Source organism: Sus scrofa, chromosome 1 (assembly GCF_000003025.6).
Source record: "Sus scrofa isolate TJ Tabasco breed Duroc chromosome 1, Sscrofa11.1, whole genome shotgun sequence".
Taxonomy (NCBI): Eukaryota; Metazoa; Chordata; class Mammalia; order Artiodactyla; family Suidae; genus Sus; species Sus scrofa.
Genome location: NC_010443.5, coordinates 198940772 through 198965888, shown reverse-complemented (window position 1 = coordinate 198965888; position 25117 = coordinate 198940772). Strand labels below are relative to the sequence as shown.

At 38.4% G+C, this 25117-nt stretch overlaps 1 protein-coding gene across 3 annotated transcripts in view; it reads right to left on the bottom strand.

Annotated features, from left to right (window-relative positions):
* The window catches only part of ELAVL2 (ELAV like RNA binding protein 2), a 171746-nt gene extending 169927 nt beyond the window's left edge, over positions 1 to 1819 (bottom strand). The window contains exons 1-2 of one of the 3 annotated variants that reach the window (XM_021062881.1): positions 1578 to 1819; positions 1196 to 1293 (exon numbers count right to left, since the gene is read on the bottom strand). In XM_021062881.1, the coding sequence (XP_020918540.1) occupies positions 1196 to 1222 (27 nt within the window). In that variant the 5' untranslated portion in view covers positions 1223 to 1293; positions 1578 to 1819. Of the gene's footprint in view, positions 1 to 1195; positions 1308 to 1577 lie in introns of those variants that run through there. The other 2 variants (XM_021062823.1, XM_021062861.1) reach the window with 2 other exon arrangements.

The window sequence follows — 25117 nt, the reverse complement described above, 5'->3', positions numbered from 1 at the left end:
TTCAGAATATATCTTAAGAAATGTAAGCACATACAAGTATATATCTACACACATATAAATGGAAGTTAAGAATGGTTTCAACAAAACATGAGAACAGTTCCTCTTAAGGAGACGTCTGTTTTTATCCCATCCTTCAAATGAGAAAACTTAGATGGCCTTGCCTCATCAGAGAATGTATAGGTCCATTCCAATATAGGGCGTCCCAGTCATCTCCATGGCAACAGCCCTTGACAAGTTAAAAGGCAACTAGATTCACAAACAGAAAAAGTTAAGACTTTTTCTTAACTTTTAACAAACTGCTAATGTTTTCGTTTTGTTCTTAAGTGCAGAGGTGGTCAAAATTTTTGAATTTTCCAGAGGAAAGGTTGAGCCTTTTACCAAACTTGAACTTGTTAAATTTACTACAAACAAATTGGATAGCCATTCTCAGAAAGTGAATGAGATAAAGGGGCAAAATTCAGAAATCCATCCCTGGAATATACTTCCCATTTTAAAACAAATAGGTGAGGAGATTGAGGAAGGACCCTTAAAACCTGTTTATTTTAGTTTAAAAGAAGGGCAGTGTCAGGAGGAGAACAGGGAGAACTGGGAAGGAGGGTAGAAAGCAATCCCTTTCTCCAGCCTCAAACCTTTTAAGACCACAGCTTTCCAAATGTATTTACGATCATCATTTAGCCTTTCAAATTTGTCTAAAAGGATGGCTTCTAGGGTTGCTGCCTGAGGAAATGAGAGGAAGAAAGGGGGAGGTTTAACAGCGCAGGTGAGGGTATAGAGACTGTTGGAGTAACTTAGTGTAACCCCATTGTTCCCTTTCTCCTTAAGGATTTTGATCAGGAATGACCCGGCTACAGTGTTGAGTTCAGGAAGTCAGAACTGCACGGCTCTTTTGAAACCAGACAATAACCTAGTTCCCTTCTCCTCCCTCCCCTGCACCTCCACCCTGCTCACTGCCAGCTCTCCGCGCTTTAAATGCGTTAAGCCCATGACAATCCCAAGAGTATCAAACAGATAAACACAAAACATGTTTACTGACCACAGTAAAGAGAAGAAATTAAAACTACAATTTTTTGTTTCACCACCCCCTCCTCCCAGCTCCCAGCCCCTAGTCCTTTGTGTGTGATGAGCCCCCTTCAAATCACCCACAGACCGAGCACACGAGAAGAAATGGTAATTTTTTGTTTAAAAGTTCACTTACCACGGCAACCTCATATTGCTTTGTCATGCTTTTTGCACTTAATTTTTCAAAACTGCTTGTGCAGGGCGCAGAACTGGGAAGGCAGGACTAAAGTATCTCTAATAATCACAACAAAAAGGAGAGAACATTCGCCCATCAGAATTACATTAAAATGCACAACCCCCAGAGCAAGACGCACGGTTCAGACCACACCAGGGAAGGGGTGGGGGTGGAAAAAGCCAAGCTAACTAAACAAAAGGTAAACGGGAGAGTTGAGTGGTTGGAAGGGAAATTGATGCAAGCCGCCTTTAGACTCAGGACTGGCTTAAAATCACCACCCCCACCACCCCACCCCCGCCCCCGGCACCAGCACCCCCGCGATTACCCGAGTGACTGCACTTGCCTCCAGCCAGTTCAACCGCAGGAAAGGAATTCCCCGTCTAAGTTCACTAGCCCTGCCACTGTCTTCCACTGCCTGATGAGTTAGTTCAGGAAAAGATTTCCAGAGGCATCCATCCACTTGAGGTCTGAGCGTGGCTGCGGCTGCGGGGCTGCTGCGAGCAGCTGCTAGGATCGTTGCGGTCTCCTTCTTGCCTCATTCGCGCTGCACAATAGCCCCGGCTGGGTGCACCTCATTAAGCCAGCCGAAGAGCCCCGGGAGCAGGGCAGGCAGTGTGACAGCGCTGCCCCGTTGTAATGACTGTGTGATGGATGCAACCGAAGGGTGGGGTCTGGGTGGGTCAAAACTGTTAATGACAGTATGTATCATTCTGGCTGTCCTCCAGGAGAGGGAAGCCCCCCTGCCCGCTCCCCCTCCGCCCGGTCGGACGATCGGCCGTCTGTCAGTCGGTCTCTCGCTCTTACACACACACACACACACACACACACACACACACACACACACACACACCCCACACTTTCCCTTCCCCACTTCCCTAGGGATTTTCTCCTTCAGGGATCAAAAAAGTATGAAAACCATGGGGTCATTTTCATTGCAACAGATAAGTCTAGAGAATTTATCCTTAAGAAAAGAGAAAAACCTCAAATCGAAAACTACAGGCGAAAGCGGGCGGAGGGAGGGAGACGACCAGGGTGGGGCGGGTGCGGGAGCTGGCGTCCCGGACGTTAACTGGCGGGTAGTTTACAACTGTCCGTCACCTCGCACCGCCACCTCAGCGAGGCTCGAAGAGGCGCGGTACCGTGTTCTGCGAGCCCCGCGTTCCCCCCGGAACCAACTTGGGGGTGGGTCGTAGGGGGATAAAACCCACCCCAGAGGCCGCCGACCTAGAGGAGAATACAGGGTAGGTCTTTTCATCCTGACCCACGAACAGCGGGGAAGGAGCCCTGCACCTGGACCGAAAGTCCCACAGGCCAGGCTGGATCTGCCGGGGCGCGGGAGTGAGGTCCGGGTCCGAGACGGGCGGGGCGGGCCATGGTTCTGTCCCCGGCCGTTGGGTCGCCTCTTTCCATTGCCCCGTCCCGCCGGCAAGTTCTGGGCTGCACCTTCGGCCAGGAGCGCCGCCCCTCCAGGTGCACGGCAAAGTCACAGCGGGCGGGACTCCAGCCTCTTCCTCTCCCCCTCGGTACAGCCCTGACACCCGCCTCCAGTTTTGCTCCTCTCTTGGTCCCGATCTAGCTGCCCTCCTAAGCAGAAAGTGCGTAAAAACATCTCTCCTTTCGCCTCCTTTGTGGAGAGTCTTGAGTCGCTGCTTTGCTGCCTCCCCATTGTCCCGCTGAAAACATTCGCGTGTACTTTTTTCTCCTCCTTTTGACAGTGTTAAGAATCCAGCTCATTCACAGGCACTGATTTTTCAAGCATAGGAAAGCTTTACCGATACTTTATTTCCCTACGGGGACAAATAGACTGTGATTTTACACTCAACTTTTCATTTCCAACTTAACTGTGATGCTATCCACTCTTGATGTGGCTACACATTCCGAACATCCTGAGCGATTTTTCCAGAACCATGTGGAGGATATTTATTTTTATTAGAGTTTATGGAGCTCCACTTCTCTGACACTGTAATCGACGTCTATATTTTCTTCACTGATGCCTTATAGCAGTTAAGAGAATGCGGGAAGGAGAGAGAAAGCAGGACCTTTATATCTAATGGAGCATCTCTCCCTTTTTATGTCGGCTATTTATTAATCACTTAGAATTTGTGGACGTAGGTCGTGCGGGCTGTTCTAGGCCGTAAGGCAGATTTTCCTGCCACTCTTCAAAGAGGTTCTGATCCATAGGGAATGTAAAAGAACTGGAAGTTTTTAATTGCTTCTAATAAGAGACCACTTTTGTGACAGGAAGGAAAGATCTTGTCAGAGACTTTTAGCACAGGGGAAAAAAAGTTGGTGTGGTGTTGACCTTACCTGGTCCCTTCAGTTCTTATAAACCTTCCAGGGCGCAAAGAAACCTTCCTCTTTTTTTTAACCAATTACCTTTCATCACTCTTTACAATTCTATGACGTGAAGGTAGTACCAAATTTATGTTCACTTATTTCTTATAATTAAAAGGGGAGAAGTTGGGGAGAAGAGAAGACCATTTGGAATTTGTGAGAAATCTAAATTACTTGGCTAATTAATTTACTGACTAACAGTAACACTAACTTAGAGCATGCTTAGAGTAACTCCTTAGAGATATACCTTAATGAGTAAGAATATATGTAATTAATAAAATTATTGTTTCTATGTAAATAACTCTTAAGAGCATCAAAAAAATTTTAAAAAGACATTTCTTCTTAGATTGTTTTACTAATAATTTGCATAATGTAAGTAGGGTTAGTTCATAAAACATTTGTTGAGTTGAGACAACTTGAATATGCTTTTGTTGTATGTTATTAATAATAAGTGTAATGATAAGGAATAAAAGTTTATGTTGTTCTTAAAGCTTGCTATTTCTTCAACTGGGTGGGCAAGACACTAAGGACTTTTCCCTTAGCATACTCTCTTGGTTGAGAACAAGTAAGACATTTTTAAAAGAATAGCTCATGAGCTGGCTAGGTAAGTCTCCCCCCACCCCCACCCCCAACACCCCCATGAACTTTTCAACAGTTTTGAAGACATTCTGGAAAATATGTACTTTACTAAGTTCATTTTTCTCTGATTTCACTCTCTGCTTCTTCAACCTAGAGCTACAAATATTAGAAGAAAAATGGAAGGAATGGGAAAGTTAACTAATGAGATAAAGGTGTTTTCCTTGACATGCTGAAAAACAGACTAAAGAACAATAAATTTGGAAATTGGACCTTTTAACAAGTGAAAATTTTAAGATGTGATAAAAAAAAAAAAACAGCTCCAGTAAATGTATGCATTAAATGTATTAACCTTGCAAAACATGAGATTGCACCTGGGAGAAGTTAACACAGTTGGAGATTATTAAGACGTATCAACTCACTCAGCATTAATGAGGAGAACTTGAGCCTAGTGTGGAACATAGTACTAAATTGGCAAGAATCATATACCTAAATGTAAATTGAAGTAAGAGAGAAGGTTATATCAAGCCCCAAGAAAAAACGTAGATATGTTTTAAACAAGGAAACTACTATTCTACTGTTTATCCTACCAACATTTTATAGCCCATTCCTTAATAACCTATATGATAGCATTAGCACACTCTGAAAAGAGGATGTTTAATATCTGAGGAAAATTATGATTAGATGCCTGACTTATTTTCCCTGTCGTATGTGGCAGGGAAAAACAGAGGACAAAATAATGTCTTTGGCATACATCAAAAACTAGTAATATAATCAATAAAAGCAAACCAAGACTGGAATATATATTAAGCTAGGTATTAAATAAGTAATTTACCATCTGTAAATCTCCCACCAGTGGGTAAATGTTCAGAGTCATGCTAGGGCTTCAGTGACAAATGGAATACAGTGGTGAATCCCAAGTGACCTGGCTCTGTTCTTTTAAGAACTTCTCGATAAGCTTTGTTACAGGTAAGTACAAGAGGATTGTGTATGAATCCAGTAAGGAATCTGAAAATTCTGTGTGCTGCCTTTTTAAGAGCAGGTTCAATACTCAGCCTTTGGGAAAGCATTATTTTCATGCTGTTATGATGTTAGGTGGCAGGGTTTCTGGAGTCATATAGAAATTGGTTCCAATGCTTATAAGTTGGATGACTTGGGCAATTCTCTTAACTACTCTACTGTTCCCTCTTTAGTAAAATTAAAAGAGCAAGGACCAACTCCTACTATTGTGATGATTTGATGATAAAGGTGTGAAAACACACTGCCTAGTAAAATGTAAGCCCCACTGACAAACATTGTAAGTGGGTTCACTCAACACAAAATCTCAACCTCCCTTCTCCTTGTCTTACTTTAAAGACTAGAAAGTTGAATGTTTGACTTTCCAGATTTTCTTGCAGCTAGTCATAGATGTTTGACAGATTTCTGGAAAATTAAATGTCAATACATATTTGCTGAGAGGTCTGGAAAACTTTTCATTTCTTGATGAAAGAGGATAGACACAGCTACTACCACTTTTTTGCCCCTTTGCCCTACTCCCTTTTTTCTTCTTGGATATTGATTGACTTCTGGAGGTGGACCAACCATCTTGCAATTGTGAAGCAATAAATTGAAGGCCAATACCTGAAAGATGGTGGAGAAGAAAGGAAAAACCTGGATTCCTGATGGCATGCTTGAGCTGCTCAATGAGTCATGAACTGCCTAACTTCAGACTTTTTGTTTTATATGAAAAAATAAACTTCTTTATTTAATTGATATTTAGCAGAATACTCTGTAAATTGATGCTTTCCTAACAGTAGACATATCTGCTACTGTTGTGGTTTCCTGCTTGTAAATGAAATCTGCCAGATTATTTAAATGACTCTGGATGTCAGCCATTTTGAAGAATTCCAATTAAAAGATTTCTCTATTCACTAGTATTGGTGGGATGATCCGCTCAAATTAACCAACCAGAAGTGGGTTTGTAAGGACCGTTTATTTGAGGAAGTCCTGCAACAGACAATTCTTTTAGAGGAAGTCCCATAATTGCCTTATAATAGATTGAATTTAAAATATCTTTTAATCCAAACATCTTATTTTCTTTCATAACGAAATTTCTCTTTGCTTTTGTTTTCAAACATATTGGCATCATCACTTTGGAATATATTCCTATTGAAATATTCAGACTACTCACCTTGGACAATTATAAACGCTTATTTGATGACTTCAGTTTACCGCCATAGCCAAAAAAAGGTTTAAATGCCCTTTTTAAAGAATTATGTTCAGACTCTGAATCACAATTTTAGAAAATGCCAGCAATGTCAACAAATATATACTCTGAAGATTGAATCTGATTTTGAAAAATATCCAAAAAGTTGTTCAGAGTCAAATCTAGTAAATTAAGTAAAAAATCACTTACAAACTGTATAATACACATGTTTGTTATTGTTAAAAAAAACTATTAGGTATGTACACAAAATAATCAGATTTAAAATGTGTTGCAGTGATGATGACATGGTTTAAATAAACATATATCTTCACAAAATGACTGCTTTGGAGGTCTACATTCTTAGTCACATGTATTAACTAAACTCATCAGTTTCATAGCTATGCTCAGTAGCAATTTCTTTGAATAAACCAGATGTTTTCATTTCATCTTTCTGCTTCCATTCTGTCATAAATTTCTTATTCTGAAACAGTTTCAGTATTCAATTGATTCAAAGTCATTTTTTTGTACTATAATTTTACTTTAGTTTTTTTAGAAAAAGTACAAAAATAAGACAACATAATGCCACCATAGAATTTGGAATCAAACTATTTCATTTGAGCTCCCACCTTATTACTCACAGGCTCTGTAATTTGAGTATTTATTTAATCATTTAAGCCTATTTTTAATCTGTAAAATGAAGATAAAAATAGTACCTATCTTAGTTGTCGTGAATATTAAAGATAATATATATGGGCTTTGTGTGTAATGATTGGCATATAGTAAGCATTGAATGGATAATAAGCATTACATGGGATAATACCATGTTGGACAAATAGTAAAATCTTTGAAATACTTAAAAGGTAACTATTAATTCATTTATAGAAGTTGCTACCAAGAGCTGCCTGCAATTCTATAACTCTACTTTTCAACGGTTTTGAAGATATTTTGAAAAATACACATTTTACTAAGTTGACTTTTTCCTCATGTGCTTTTCTGGTCCTCCAACCTAGAACCACATCTATTAAGGAAAGGAAAAATGGAAGGAATGGGTATGCTAACTAATGGAATAAAGGTGATTTCCTTGGCACTTTGAAAAACAGACTAAAGAAATGCACAATAAATTTATTATGAGTTATTTTTGAGTTAATCATAGATAGTTAACATGGACTAATTTGGGTATTTTATTATTTTGTATAATGCAGTCCTTTTATTATTTTGTATAATGCAATTCCAGTGTATGATTCTAGATAAAACACTTAACTTACTTAAGTCTCATTTCTTCAGTATAATATAATTAGTGCCCATCTTCCCAAGGATATGTTCTCAAAAAAAAAAAAGTAAGAATTCAATAATTACTTCTTTACCTATTATAAATAAAGAATAGAAAACTGCATTTGCTAAGAACCAGGAAGTCACAATTAACTTGGAATTTACAAAAGATCTCCAGAGGCATTTCATTACTTGGAAACCTAAGTAAGGTGAAAGGGGAAGATAGATGACTGTTAATTTAGGCCCTATGTTTATGACATATCAATCAGAGGTGATTAAACAAAAATTGGGTTTAGGTGTAAGTTACTCAACTCCTCTGAGCCTTTTCCTTCACCTATTAAGTAGGAAAGTAGAATATGTACATATTTTTAAGTTATTCAATTGTTTGTTTCTAGCTAATTTTAACAAGCTATAAAATACAATTTTCTCATTTGACTACCTCAACAAGACCTTCTCCTATCTGACTTAACTGTAGTTGCATGGAGGAGGAAGAAATGTAGAAACTATAGAGAGAGATAAGGGGAGAGAAGAAATAAAATCTACCAATAGTTTTTTGATTGACTGGAGTTTATTAAGTGTTCTAGGCACCATCTCAAAAAGGAAATTATATTTTTCAGAAAAAAGGTAAAATCAAAATCCTCTAAAAGTACTAAGATCTCAAAATTTTCTTATTTTTCTAGAAGTGAAATATATCATGACTAATATATGTTGTATTATGTAGGAAATAGTTTATTCAGAAATAAAATTACATGTATATTAAATTTTAATTTTTCTTGGTAGAGAGGCAGACCAATGGTTCTTACCAAGTGTGATCTAGAGACATCAGTATCATTATCATCATCAGAGAGACTGTTAGGAATGCAAAATTACTGGGCCTCATTCCAGGCTTACTGTATCAGAAACTCTAGTGGACCTAGCAATCCAAGTTTTATGAAACCTCCCAGAATAACTTGCTGCATGTAAAAATTTGAGAACCTCTGCTGAGGCTTGAGCAAAGGAATATGTCCTTTACAGTGTGACTTTGTAGTTTCTATCAAGAGAAGGAGTCTCTAGCAACACCCTTGTAATCTGGGCTGGTTTTGTGAGGTGCTTTGCCCACAGATGTAGCAGTAGTAAGAGTGCTCCAGTTCTGTACCCTGGCCTCAAGAATCTCTGCATTTTTCCTCCTCCTTGGTACCCTGGCATATCCATGTAAACAGTCCCCAAGGAGCCTATTCAAACATAAGAGAGCACGTGGAGGAGAGCTCAGGTGTACCAGCTGATGGAATTCAGACCAGTCAACTCCAAGACACACGAGAGAACCAAACCAAAATCAGGAGGGCTGCCTATAGGACCTATAGCTGATGCATAAGTAAGGACAGCCAAAGAGTGGAATTGCCCAGCTGACACATAGACCCATGAGTAATAAGTGCTTACTGCTTTTAGCTGCTGAGTTTTGGAGTGGTTCATTATGCAGCAGTATGTTAATTGATACACCCTATGGAATGTGTAGAATACATTCTATTCCAGTCCCTCCAGAATACAATCTATTCCAGAATCTTTACATTGATAACATTTGAATGAGGCTAAGGCATCACATTATTTGTGAGGTGTTAACATTTGCTCTATAAAGGTCATTTTAAGAATTGTCGAGCAATACAGGGAGTTTCCATTGTGGCTCAGCAATAATGAACCCAACTATCCATGAGGATTCAGGTTCAATCATTGGCCTGGCTCAGTGGGTTAAGGATTCGGTGTTGCTGTGAGCTGTGGTGTAGGTCACAAACATGCCTCAAATCTGGCATTGCTTTGGCTGTGGTGTAGGCCAGCAGCTACAGCTTTGATTTGACCCCTAGCCTGGTGTGCCCATAAAAAGACAAAACAAAAATTACCAAGAAATTCATAGATATCCTCGCTAGTCCTTACAACAACTCTGCAAAATGGATATTATTTTTAGTCCCATTTTACAGATGAAGAAATCGAGTGTAATGTAGGTTGAATAATTCACTCAGGGTCACGCATTAAGTGATGGAATTGATGTTGGGACTCAGGTCTTTTAAGCATCTATCTTTCCACTCTGCTACACTGTAGGAACTGGAAGGGCTATAAACACCTCCCAGACCAAACCTCTTATTTCTTCAGGTAAAGAAACAATGAAGTGCAATAACTTGGCTAAAGTGATTCACAACATAAGTCTTCAATCTTTGTGGTACCAGATACTCACTTGTGTTAGTAAAAATGGAGACCATAAGTAACAACCTGAGTTGCTTGGACCTGAGCAAAAGAATTTTCATTTTCAAATGAGCATGATAGGTGATTCTGTGGCAGGTGGGCTATGAAAACCTGGGTCAAATTAGTCTTGGAGGCAGGACTCAAGTGAGGTCAGCTTTAAACCACAGCAATGACTTTCAAAAGCTAGAGAGGATTCCTCCTGATGGAGCAGTGTGGGCAGAAGGTAGTTTGTAACAGAACCACCCTAAAGGACTTTTTCAGACAACCTGACATACAGTCTCCCCAAATAAAATACCCTTGACACAGTAAACTACTGTCATTGATGGATTTATGGTGTCATTTCCAGCCCCCAGGTTTTTAGGGTTTAAGAGCAACAACAAAGGTTGAGAACTACACTGCACTGTATTGTGTTGCCTCGGTTTGGTTTATTTATTTATTTTTTTTGTCTTTTTGTCTTTTTAGGGCCACACCCATGGCACATGGAGTTTCCCAGGATTGGGGTCTCATCGGAGCTGTAGCCACTGGCCCTACACCAGAGCCACAACAACACAAGATCCATCTAAGCTGCATCTGTGACCACACCACAGCCACAGCAACACCGATTCTTAACCCACTGAGCAAGGCTCATGGATGCTAGTCGGGTTTGTTAGAGCGGTTGCTGAGCCATGATGGGAACTCCCTGCCTCAGATATTTTATCTGATTAAATTTACTCACAGTAAATTCTAATGAAAAAGCTTTGGTGAGAATGCGACTCAGAAGTATTATGATTTGAACACAGTAAATATAAAATGATGAACTTGGGTCCTGCTCTCAGAGCTTTAAACCATTCGCTGATGGCAGCATGTAATTCCACCTCCACATTTAGAGGATGCCTATCTCAGGGGAAGGGCAATATAAAGATCTCTATGTTTGAAGTTTTAAGCTTAGCATTGATTCGACTAAAGTTTTTTCTATTTGATCATAATTTCCTAGGTAAAGGTATCCTGTTCTGTTCTTCATTTTCTTTGCTAATAGGTATTGTTAGATGCTTACACAATTAACTGACTGGTATGATTTTATTCATCATCTGTCCGAATGCCTTTCAACTCCCCTGGTATTAAACAACCATCTACCTGCCTAGATATCTGCTTATTTTTTTGCTACAGAGTTTACTTGCAAACTGTGCTTGTGTCCTATCTACTTAATCCCTCTTAAATTCTCCCCAAGAAGATGTAAGATGGGAAATTTTCCTGGAATGCCTATCTTTTGGATAATGAACCTCTTGCTTTTTTTTTCTATATTCAGACACCCAGACTTTTTTTGTTCACTCTCTCTCATTGCAGCTGTTTCACCCACCACCCAGGTCTTAGAAGTGAATGGCAGGGGAAGGAAAGTGAAACATGAATTGCTTAGCCTGGCCCTGGAAAGGCGGTGTAGTATAGGTGTATAGCAGACAGTGTCCTTTTCATTTTTTAAATTTTATGGTTTTATGAGGCAGGGTTATCCAAAAGGAGCAGTAAGATGCTGATAGAGAGTAAGTTGCTCTAGACAGCCGCTTTTGTTTCGCCTAAGGCCTGCCCTGTATCCATGGAAATTCAGAAGCATGGTCCGAGGAGGAAAGGTGGTGCCATGTCTTCACCTTTCATTTACTGAATTAGTTGTCTATTGTTGCTGCAATGAATTACCACAAGCAGCAGCTTAAAACAACACAAGAGAACAACACAAAACTTTGCAGGTCACAAGCCCAGGTCTTACTGGACTAAGATCAAGGTGTTAAGAGGGCTACATTTTTTCCAGAGGCTTTGGGGAAGAAGCTGCTTCATTGTCTTGTGTAGTTTCTTGAGGCTGCCCCCATTGCTTGGCTGATGGTCCCTTTCCACCTTCAAGACAATGGTGGTGGTGGTCTCTCTCATATTGTATCCCTCTGATACCGACTCTCCACTTTGCCTCTTTCACTTGGAAGGACTTTTATGATTACTCTGGGCCCACCTGGATAATCCAGGATACTCTCCCCATCTCAAGGTCATCTGATTAGCACCCTTAATTTTATTTGCAACCTTACTTCCCCTTTGCCAGATAACTACAAATTTAGGGGAATTAGGGCATGGACATTTTAGGGGAGGGCCATTCTGCTTACCATATCTATATAGTGAGGAAACAAAATTTTCCTGTTAAACAAGTATCCGTAATGACATCTATTCTCTAGGATTTTATAAAGACATTAATTCATTATCTCTGAATTTTGAATAATCTCTAAGACAGTGCATTCTGATTTCTTTTTTTTTTTTTTTTTTTGTCTTTTTTTTTGCTATTTCTTAGGCTGCACCTGCGCCAGTTTCTAGCAGCCCTCTTAGGTCAAACTTAAGATGACCTCAGCCTGCTGCTTTCTTTAATAGAGAATCATGTCTTTTCCTCTGAAAATTTTGGGACTGTGAGCCACTATTAACACAGCAAAACTCTTTGGGCTTAATCATCAACTGATTGGTTACCCCCTTTGCTTACACTCTGAATGTCTCAGCTCCTATGTGGTCCTCTGTAGGGAACACATCATAAGCTCTCCCACTGGCCACAGTGAAAATTCCTTTCTAATACTTTGGTGAACTGCAGTTGTTTCGGAGGCAAAAAAACAGTGCCCCCTTATATACATTTATTAAGATATCCTATTTTTTGAACCAAGTGAAAGTTAAAAACGCCCCCCATGACTATATATAAAGGCTTACTTTTGTCCAGTGTGTTTGTACACTTTTGCAACCCATATAAACATGCCCAAAGGGAAGAACACAATCACTGTTCTGGTCTGGAATGAGGGTGGTTTCCAAATGACTTTTGCACCGCATAACAATACAAGGTCTTAAAACAAACAACTAATCTTTATTTTAAATTTTGATATTTTGTTCATAATGCATTGGTTTTGCATTAATTTTGATTTTTAAAAATCTTGCATTGGTTTTGCATGAATTTTGATTTTTAAAAATCTTGCATTAACTATTACTTATCTTGATTACTGTGTGGTTGGCATTGTCTTAAATTTTTATTATTTTTTTAAATTTTTAAAATAACTTTTTGAGATATGACTCACATCATAGAATGTGTATACTTAAAGTGTACAAATGAATAGATTTTAAAATATTCTCAGAGTTTTCAACTATCACAGTTGAAATTTTAGAATACTTTAATCACTTCCCCCAAAAAACACATTAGCTGTCACCTTCCTTTTCCCTCCAGCCCTAGGCAACCACTAATCTACTACTGGCTTTATTGATATACCCAAGAGAAATGAAAACATATGTCCACACAAAAATATTTCTTGCAGTATTATTCCTAATAGTCAAAAGATATCTCCCCTAAGTTTTTGCAATGGTTCTGTTCCTTCCTTAAGCTAAGAGTGAAAACCCCTAATTTTCCCCCTTCACATCACTGCAACACTACTCTCCAAAAAAAAATATCTCTTCACAAAACCCTCCTTCTTTCTTTCTTTTTTTTTTTTGTCTTTTTGTTGTTGTTGTTGTTGTTGTTGCTATTTCTTGGGCCGCTCCCACAGCATATGGAGGTTCCCAGGCTAGGGGTTGAATTGGAGCTATAGCCACCGGCCTACACCAGAGCCACAGCAACACGGGATCCGAGCCGCGTCTGCAACCTACACCACAGCTCACGGCAACGCCGGATCGTTAACCCACTGAGCAAGGGCAGGGACCGAACCCGCAACCTCATGGTTCCTAGTCGGATTCGTTAACCACTGCGCCACGACGGGAACTCCCCTCCTTCTTTCTATACTTTGAATTTTTCTCTTTTTTTAGTATAGCTGATTACGATATTGTTAGTTTCAGGGTACAGCAAGTGATTTTTTTTTTTGCAGATTATATTCCATTATAGGTTATTACAAGATAATGGGTATAATTCCCTGTACTATACAGTAAATCCTTGTTACTTATCTATTTTATTTATAGTAATTTGTATCTGTTAATCCTTTTTTTTTTGGATAAAATTTTCTCTGGTGTCACTTTTTTGTATGAAATGGCCTTTTTAATATTTCACCCATGGCATATGAAGGTTCTCAAGCTAGGGGTCTAATCAGAGCTGTTGCTGCCGGCCTATGCTAGAGCCACAGCAACACCAGATCCAAGCCACATCTTTGACCTACACCACAGCTCATGGCAACACCGGATCCTTAACCCAGTGAGTGAGGCCAGGGATCGAACCTGCAACCTCATGGTTCCTAGTCGGATTTGTTTCCACTGTGCCACGACAGGAACTCCTGCATCTGTTAATTCTATACTCCTAATTTTTTGCTCCCCAAATCCTCTCCCTGTAAGTTTGTTCTCTTTGTATCTAAGGCACTTTCTTATTTGTATACACATTCATTTGTATTGTTTTTTAGATTCTACTTATAAGTGATATCATATAGTATTTGTCTTTTTCTGACTTATCTATTTAAGCATATCATTCTCTAGGTTCATCTATATTGCTGCAAATGGCCCTATATCATTCTTCTTTTATATCTAATATTCCATTGTTTATATATACCACATTTAAAAAAATTTATTGGCATATGGTTGACTTACAAAGTTGTGTTTATTTCAGGGGTACATCGAAGTGAATCATTTACATATATCCATTCTTTTTCTGATTATCTTCCCATATTGGTTATTATAGCATATTGAGTAGATTTTCCTGCGCTATACAGCAGGTCCTTGTTACTTATCTATTTTATATTTAGATAGTGTGTTTATGTTAGTCTCAACCCCCTAATTTAATGCCCTCCAACCTTTCCCCTTTGGTAGCCAGTGGTTTGGTTTCTAAATCTTTGAATCTGTTTCTGTTAAGTTCTCTTGTATCATTTTTCAAAAGATTCATGCATTGTGATCTCAGATGATATTTGTCTATCTCTGCCTGACTTACTTCACCTAGGATGGTAATTTCTAGGTCCATCAATGTTGCTGAAAATTACATTGTTTCATTCATTTTTATGGCAGAGTAGTATTCCAATGTATATTTGTCCACATCTTCTTTATCTATTCCTCTCTTGATATGACCACTTAGGTTGCTTCCATGTCTTGGCTATTGTGAATAGTACTGCAAATAACAGTGGTGTGCATATATCTTTTTGAATTATGGTTTTCTGTGGATATATGCCCAAGGGTGGGATTGCTGGATCATATATATGGTAGTTCCATTTTTAATGTTTTAAGGAACTTCCATACCATTCTCCAAAGTGGTTGAGCAAGCAACCAATAGTGTAGGAGGGTTCCCTTTTCTCCACACTCTCTTCAGCACTTTTTGTTTGTAGACTGTTTTTGTTTTTTTCTTTTTAGGGCTGCACCAAGGCATATAGACGTTCTCAGGCTAGGGGTCCAACTGGAGCTACAGCTGCTGGCCTACAACACAGCCACCACAATCCCAGATCTGAGCTGCATCTGCAACCTACAAAACAGGTCATTGCAATGCCAGATACTTAACCTACCGAGTGAGGCCAGGGATTGAAACCACATCCTCATAGATACTAGTTGGGTTTTTAACCCTCTACGCCACAGAGCGAACTCCCATTTGTAGACATTTTAATGATGGCCATTCTGACTGGTGTGAGGTGATACCTCATTGTAGGTGTGATGTGCATTTCTCTAATAATTAGCAATGTGGAGCATCTTCTCAAGTGCTTTTTGGCCATCTGTCTGTCTTCTTTGAAGAAATGTTTGTTTGGATGACATTGGGTTTTTTTTTTTTTTTTGTCTTTTTCTAGGGCTGCTCCCTTGGCACATGGAGGTTCCCAGGCTAGGGGTCCAATCGAAGCTGTAGCTGCCGGCCTAAGCCAGAGCTACAGCAATTGGGGATCTGAGCCGCATCTGTGACTTACACCGGAGCTCACAGCAATGATGGATCCTTAACCCACTGAGCAAGGCCAGGGATTGAACCCACAACCTCATGGTTCCTAGTCAGATTCGTTAACCACTGTGCCAAGATGGGAACTCCCAGATGACCTTTTTTTTTTTAAGTTATATTTTTTATTTTTATTTTTTAAAGGATGTGCTCTGACAGATTGAGGATAGTTTCTATGGGCAGAAAGGAAGGTGAAATGGCTTTTTACTGGTGAATGGAGGCTGAATCATGGTAAGAAAGGTGGAAGGTGAGAAGTGCCCTCAAGATTACCAACCCCACTTACACCAGATGACCATTTTTTAATTCAGTTGTTTGTTTTTTGATATAAAGGTATATGAGATATTTGTATGTTTTGGAGATTAATCCCTTGTCAGTTCCCTCGTTTGCAAAGATTTTCTTCCAATCTGTGTGGGCTGTCTTCTTCCTTTTTCCTTCTTCTTCTTCTTTTTTATTCTTTCCCATTTCTTTATTTTTGTTTTTATTTTCATTGCTCTAGGAAGCGGATCCAAAAAACTGTGGCTGTGATTTATGTCAAAGAGTGTTTTGCCTATGTTTTCCTCTAAGAGTTTTATAGTATTTCATCGTATGTTTAAGTCTTTAATTCATTTTGAGTTTACTTTTGCGCATGGTGTTAGAGAGTGTTTTAATTTCATCTTTTTACATGTAGCTGTCCATTTTTCTCAACACCATTTATTGAAGAGAATGTCTTTCCTCCAATGTATATTCTTCCCTACTTTATTGTAGATTAATTGACCATATGTGCATGGATTTATTTCTGTCTTTCTATGCTCTTCTACTGATTCATATTTCTGATTGTGTGCCATTGCCATACTGTTTTGATGATGTAGTTTTCTAGTATAGTCTGAAATCATGGAGCCTGATTCCTCTAGCTCTATTTTTCTTTCTCAAGATTTCTTTAGCTATTTGAGGTATTTTGTGTCTTATTTATTTTTTAATTAATTAATTAATTAATGCCTTTTTAGGGCTAAATGCCCAGCATATGGAGGTACACAAGCTCGGGGTCAAATCAGAGCTGTAGCTGCTGGCCTATACCACAGCCATGCCAGATCCCAGCCACATCTGCAACCTACACCACAGCTCATAGCAATGCAAGATCCTTAATGCACTGAGCAAGGCCAGATATCAAACCTTTGTCCTCATGGATACTAGTCAGATTCGTTTCTGCTGAGCCACGAGGAGAATTCCCCTGAGGTCTTTTGTGTTTTATTATAAATTTTAGTATTTTTTAATCTAGTTCTGTGAAAGACACCATTGGTAATTTGATAGGGATTGCACTGAATCTGTAGACTGCCTTGGGAAGTATAGTCATTTTGATAATATTGATTTTTTTCCTATCCAAGAATATGGTATATCTTTCCATTTGTTTGTGTCAACTTTCGTTTCCTTCATTAGCGTCTTATAGTTTTCAGAGTACAGGTCTTTTGCCTCTTTAGGCATGTTTATTCCTAGGTATTTTATTCTCTTTGATGTAATGGTAAATGGGATTGTTTCCTTAATTTCATTTTCTGATCTTTCATTGTTAGTGTATAGGAATGCAAGAGATTTCTGTGTATTAATTTTGAGCTTTAGTAGTTTTCTAGTAGCATCTTTAGGATTTTCTATGTATAATATCATATCATCTGCAAACAGTGACAGTTTTACTTCTTCCTTTCCAATTTGGATAGTTCTTTTTTTTTTTTCTTTTTGGGGCAATTCCTTTTATTTCTGTCACTTCTCTGATTGTCATAGCTAGGACTTCCAAATCTATGTTTTTTTTTTTGTTTTGTCTTTTTGCTATTTCTTTGGGCCGCTCCTGCGGCATATGGAGGTTCCCAGGCTAGGGGTCCAATCGGAGCTATAGCCACCAGCCTACACCAGAGCCACAGCAACGCAGGATCCGAGCCACGTCTGTGACCTACATCACAGCTCACGGCAACGCCGGATCGTTAACCCACTGAGCAAGGGCAGGGACTGAACCCGCAACCTCATGGTTCCTAGTCGGATTCGTTAACCACTGCGCCACGACGGGAACTCCCAAATCTATGTTGAATAAAAGTGGTGCGAGTGGATATCCCTTGCTTGTCTTGTTCTTTGATCTTAGGAGAAATGCTTTCAGCTTTTCACCATTGAGAAAGATATTAGGTGTGGGTTTGTCATATACGGCCTTTTATTATATTGAGGTGGGTTCCCTCTATGCCCACTTTCTGGAGAAGTTTTTATTTTTTAATCATAAATTGATGTTGACTTTTGTCAAAAGCTTTTCTATATCTATTGAGATGACTATATGGTTTTTATTCTTTAGTTTGTTGACATCGCATATCACCTTGATTGAATTGCAGATATTGAAGAATTCTTGCATCCCTGGAATAAATCTCATTTGATTATGATGTATGATCCTTTTAATGCGATGTTGGATTCAGTTTGCTTGTATTTTGTTGAGGATTTTTGCATTTATTTTCATTAGTGATATAGGCCTGTAGTTTTCTTTTTTTGTGGTATCTTTGGTTTTGGTATCAGTGTGATGGTGGCCTCATAGAATGAGTTTGGGAGTGTTTCTTCCTCTGCAATTTTCTGGAAGAATTTCAGAAGTGTAGGTGTTAACTCTCCTCTAAATGTTTCATAGAATTTGCTTGTAAAGCCATCTGGTCTTGGACTTTTATCACATTTTCTTAAAGACGGGCACTTGGGTTGCTTCCATCTTGGCTACTGTAAATAGTGCTGCTATGAACATTGGAATGCATGTATCTTTTTGAATTAGAGTTTTCATTTTTTCCCAGAAATATACCCAGATGTGAGATTTCTGAATGACATGGTAATTCTACTTTTTTTTTTTTTTTTTTAAGGAATCTCCATACTTCCACCATAGTGTTCTCACCAGCTTACATTCCCAACAACAGTATAGGTTTCCGTTTACTCTATTATTTGTGAATTTTTTTTTTTTTTTGGTTGTTTTAGAGCCACACCCACCATGGCATACGGAATTGAATAGGGGTCAAATCAGAGCTACAGCTGACGGCCTATGCCTCAGCCACAGCAATGTGGAATCTGAGCTGCGTCTGTGACCTACACCACAGCTCATGGCAATAGTGGATCTTCGACCCACTGAGCAAGGCCAGGGATTGTACCCGCATCCTCATGGATACTAGTCAGGCTTGTTACTGCTGAGCCACAATGGGAACTTCCTTATTAGTGAACTTTTTGATGATAGCCATTCTGACTGGTGTGAGGTGAAACCTCATTGTGGCTTTGATTTTCATTTCTCTAATAATTAGTGAAATGGGCACAAGTTTTCATGTGCCTATTAGCCATCCATATGTCTTCTTCGGAAAAATGCCTATTTAAATCTTCTGTCCATTTATTGATTTAATTTTTTTTTTGATATTGAGTTGTATGAGCTGTTTGTCTATTTTAGATATCAACCCCTTGTCATTTGCATCATTTGTAAATATTTTCTTCTATTCCATGGGTTGTTTTTTTATTTTGTTTTGTTTATGGTTTCCTTTGCTGTGCAAGAGCTTTTAAGTTTGATTAGGTCCCATTTGCTGACTTTCGCTTTTATTTCTTTTGCCTGGGGTACTGATCTTAGAAGGTATTGCTATGATTTATGTAAAACAGTGTTCTGCCTATATTCTCCTCCAGGAATTTTATGGTGTTGTGTATTGCATTTAGGTCTTCAAACCATTTTAGAGTTTATTTTTGTGTATGGTGTGAGGGAAAGTTCTAAATTCATTGTTTCACATGTAGCTGTCCAGCTTTCTCAGCATCACTTGCTGAAGACACTATCTTTTCTCCATTGTATATTCTTGCCTCCTCTGTCGTAGATTAATTGACCATGGGTATATGGATTTATTTCTGGGCTCTCTGAGCTATTTTTATAGCTTGACCCAGCTGCGACATCCACTGGTCTTGAAATTGGCTCTGAGTAGGTAATGAGGAAGTAATATTGTTAGCACTTTGAGAAACAGACTCTAGAAATCAACTATCTGCATTCATATCTTGCTCTTGCCAGTTACAAGTGAAGGTACTTAAAGTCTCTGAACTTCAGTTTCTTCATCTATAAAACTGATATAATTGCAATATGATCCTCTCAGAGTTCCTGTAAGGTTTAAATGAATCAATTCATATAAATTGATTCATGGAGTTCCCGCTGTGGCTCAGCAGAAACGAATCTGACTAGCAACCGTAAGGATGCAGGTTCAATCACTGGCCGTTTTCAGTGGGTTAAGGATCTGGCGTTGCTGTGAGCTGTGGTATAGGTTGCAGATACAGCTCAGATCTGGTGTTGCTGTGTCTGGGGTATAGGCCAGTAGCTACAGCTCTGATTTGACCCTTAGCTTGGGAATCTCCATATGCCATGGGTGCGATCATAAAAAGACAAAAAATAAAATTAAAAAAGTGTCAGTTCATAATGCCAAGCATTCAAAAAAGTAAATGTTAATGGTTATTTCAAAATTTTTTTATTGTGGTAAACAAACATATAATATTTAGCATCTCAACCATTTTTAAGTGTACAGTTCAGTACAGTTTATTTACATTATTATGAAACAGATACCCAGAACTTGTTGATCTTACAGAACTACTAATGCCCTCAGCCCTCATAACTTTCCATATGTATCAATTTGACTATTTTAGATAACTCCTATGTCATGTAAATGGAATCATACAGAATTTGTCATTTTCAGACTAGCTTATTTCATTTACTATAATATCTTTAGGATTCATGCATGTCGTTTGTTGCATGTGACAGGAATTCCTTCCTTTTCAGGATTCATAGTATTCCACTGGGTGTATTAACCACACTTTGTTATACATTCCTTTGTTGATGAATTTTTGGATTGCTTCTGTTGGTTGGCTGTTGTGAACAGTGCTGCTGTGAACATGGGTGTGCGAACATCTCTTCAATACCTTACTTTCAATTCTTCTGGATATAGACCCAGAAGTGGGATTGCTGAATTTTTTGAGGCAATCCCATGCTATTGTCCATAGTGGTTGCACTATTTTACATTCCTATTAACAGAGTACAAAGGTTCCAACTTCTCCAAATTTCCACCATAACTTCTTACTTTGTTTTTCCTAATAGGTGTGAGGTGATATCTCATTATGGTTTTGATTTGCATTTCTCTGGTGATTATTATACTGAGCATCTTTTCATATGGTTGTTGGCAATTTGTATTACCATTTGGAGGAATGTCCATTCAAGTTTTTTGCCAATTTTTAACTGTTATTTTATTTTTTGTTATTGGGTAATTGGATTTCTTCATATATCCTGGATATTAACCCCTTTTCCAATATACAGTTTGCAAATATTTTTTCCCATTCTGTAAGTTGCCTTTTCACCCAGGTTGATTACATTTTTTGAGGAACAAAACTTATTAGGTTTGATGAAGTAATTTTTTTTTTTTTTTTTTTTGGTCTTTTTGCCATTCCTTGGGCCACTCTCGCGGCACATGGAGGTTCCCAGGCCAGGGGTCCAGTCAGAGCCATAGCCACCGGCCTACGCCAGAGCCACAGCAACACCAGATCCAAGCCACATCTGCAACCTATACCACAGCTCATGGCAACGCCAGATCCTTAACCCACTGAGCAAGGCCAGGGATTGAACCCCCAACCTCATGGTTCCTAGTCGGATTCGTTAACCACTGAGCCACAATGGGAACTCCGAAGTAATTTTTTTAAATGTGCTTTGTAGACTGAAAATGTATAAATCTATCTTTGGAACTTCATATATGTCTTGGTAGAAACTTCAATTTCAATATCCTGTAATATTTATTTGGCTGGTTCCTTACTGATGGACATTTAAGTTTTTTCCAGTATTTTGCTTTTATCAATAATTCTGTACTTTTTTTTTTACAAGTGTAATTTTTTCATCTTTGCAAGGACATCTGCAGCAAAAATGCCTAGAAGTGGAACTGCTGAGAAAAATGATTTATACTTTAAAAACTTGGGTAACATATCAATTTATACTCATCAGCAATTCAAGAAAATAACTATTTTCTGAAACAGAGGACAATACAGTGTATACTCAAATTTCCTGATACATTACTCTGATAAATTTTAAAAATTGTATTTAATTGTCATTATAATTAGCATTTATTTTACTATAAGGGAAAGTAAAATCATTTCATAATTTAAGGCTATTGGTTTTTTCTTTTCTGTGAAATATTTATGTCCTTTGCCCATTTTTCTATGTCTTTTAAAAAATTAAATGCTAAAAATTAAAGATTCCTCTCATTAAATATATTAAAGAAATCAAATAATTGTCTATGAGTAGCAAATAGTTTTCCTGAATTTGTATATCTAATTTGGCTTATGCTTTTTTGTTATGAAGAAAATTTTGAGTTTATACATTTTTATGTCTCTTATTTTATTTTTTATTAAAATTAAAAAAAAATTATAGCTTCACTTGTGGCATATGGAAATTCCCAGGCCAGGGACTGAATCAAAGGCACAGCTGTGACCTAGCCACAGCTGTGCAACACTGGATCCTTTAACCCACTGGGCTGGGCCAAGGCACACCTCTACAGTGACCTGAGCTGCTATAACCGGGTTCTTAACCCACAGTGTCATAGCAGGAACTCCTATGTATCTTTTTTAAAATCTTACTTTAAAAGACTTTTTCCAGTCTGAGAACTTTTAAGCCTTCTTTTTTTTTCACAGTACAATTTGGTCCACCTAGAATTTACTTCAATATAAAGTATGTAATACAGGTCCAAAGTTGTGTTTTCCAAGTATTTATATATATACTATTTTCTGAACAATCCAATAATTTTTCTCACTTATTTGTAATGCATTCTTTATTATATTCCCATATATATGTTTCATTGATATACCCAAACACATTCATGGACCAATCTATGCTCTTTTTAATTAATTTAATTTTTCAATGTCTTAATATCTAGAGTGGGTAGGGATTTCTATTTGGAATACTTGAGTACTGGAGTACTTGAAATGACTAGATCTCCTTAGTACCTCTATTTTTCAGGATTTTCTGGCCATCCTTGCTTGGTCATTTTCCATATGATCTTAAAAAGCTTCTTGTCAAGTTCCAAAAATATGGTCTTACCTATTTTGGGGGAGATAAATTGAAGGTTAAAAATTATAGTATTAAACTATTTATAAACAAATTTTACTAAGAACATGGTATACCTTTCTACATATTAACATCCTCTTTTGTGTTCACTGAAGAAATTTTAGTATTTTTATCATTTAGAGCTACTACATCACATGTTAATATTATTCCTGGTGTTTTATCTTTTTTTGGTGATATTTAATTGGATTTTTTATTTCATTATATCTTCTAAGTTGTAGTTTGCATACATTTGAAGGCTATTAATTAAATATTAATATTGTACCTGGTCATCTTACTTGTATTTGGAATAGCTTTTCAGCTGATTATCTTGGGTTTTCTAAGTAAATGATTTTACTATCTAATAATAATAATTCATTTTCTTCCAATTTTTATACCTCTTACTCTTTCTGATATCCAGTTGCATTGACTAATGGCTCTTCAACATTATATTTCCCCTCTGCATATCATTATTTTACTCTCTCTCTCTCTTCCTTCAAGTCTGCTCAAATATCACCTTAACAGAGAACATGTTGCTGATTACTCCGTATGTGTAAAATGGCTACGCTCCAGCTGTCATTACAATCTACCTTATTTTTTGTCTCTTACCCTGCTTTATTTTTTTCCCCTGTAAGCTTTGTGAAGGCAGAGTATTTAGGTGCTCGGAATAAAGATTTGTCCCAGCTGCTTAGAATAGTGCTAACCAAACAAGACTAGCAATATTCCATCTATTTACCACAGAAAATGTTTCCAACAAACCTTTGTCAGACAGCAGAACATTTTTTTTCTTTTTTGTCTTTTCTAGGGCCACACCTGCGGCATATGGAAGTTCCCAGGTTAGGGGTCGGTCTAATCAGACTGCAGCTGCTGGCCTTTGCCACAGCCATAGCAACGCAGGATCCAAGCTACATCTGTGACCTACACCACAGCTCATAGCAGCTCCGGATCCTTAACCCACTGAGCGAGGCCAGGGATCAAACCCGCAACCTCATGGTTCCTAGTTGGATTTATTAACCACTGTGCCACGATGGGAACTCCCAGGACACTTATTTTTAAAGCAAAAGTGAAAATAAATAATTCAAAGTATTTGTGTTACCATTAGAGTGGTGTTAACTTCAAGCATTCTCTCAAATTTTGTGATAAATTTTGATATTGCTATCTTTTAATAGCAGAAATATTTCAAAGTGTTATCCTAAATTTAAACATTAAGATATAAACCACAACAAACATCTCAATTAACCTTCCGATTTTACTAATAGCATTGCTCACTTTTGTTTTAAAAGTGTTCTGCTGTCTGACAAAAGTTTGTTGGAAACATTTTCTGTGGTAAATGGATGGGATATTGCTAGTCTTGCTTGGTTGGGTCCAGGTTTTGAAAAAAATATATAATTGGACTTGTTTTCAAGTTTAACCTAGAGACAGTCTGGAATGAAGAAGATTTTATCTCAAATGAGTGACGATAAAAAAAGTAAACCTCGGAGTTCCCGTCGTGGTGCAGTGGTTTACAAAACCGACTAGTAACCATGAAGTTGAGGGTTTGATCCCTGGCATTGCTCAGTGGGTGAAGGATGTGGCGTTGCCGTGAACTGTGGTGTAGGTCGTAGGTCGCAGACACGGCTCTGATCCTGCGTTGCTGTGGCTCTGGCGTAGGCCGGCGTCTACAGCTCCGAATGGACTCCTAGCCTGGGAACCTCCATATGCCGTGGGAAGCGGCCCAAGAAACGGCAAAAAAAAAAAAAAAAAAAAAAAGTAAACCTCGCTTGAATATAAAGTTGACTTTAGCAACAGTGTTAACATTCATCTACAAATTAATAGTTATGAAGTATGTTTCAAACACAAACAAATAACAAAATTACTCATCGTCCTCACACCTGCAGAATACTTAGCAGTAAATACAAAGCAATCATTTATTATTTTAACACTAAGGGTTTGTTTGTTTTTTGCCACACCTGCGGGATATGGAGGTTCACAGGCTAGAGGGGGTGAATCAGAGCTACAGCTGTAGGCTGGGGCCACAGTAAGAACAACATGGGATCTGAGCTGCATATGCAAATAGACCACAGCTCACAGCAACGCCGGATCCCTAACCCACTGACCAGGGATCGAACTCAAATCCTCATGGATCCTAGTAGGGTTCCTTAACCGCTGAGCCACGAAGGGAACTCTTTTTTTTTTTTTTTTTTTAATTTTTACGTCTTTTTGAGCTGCATATGCAAATAGACCACAGCTCACAGCAACGCCGGATCCTTAACCAAGGCCGGATCCTTAACCCACTGAGTAAGGCCAGGGATTGAACCCTCAACTTCATGGTTCCCAGTCGGATTCGTTAACCACTGCACCACGAGGGGAACTTCTGAAGGGAACTCTTAATACTAAGTTTTGAAACCA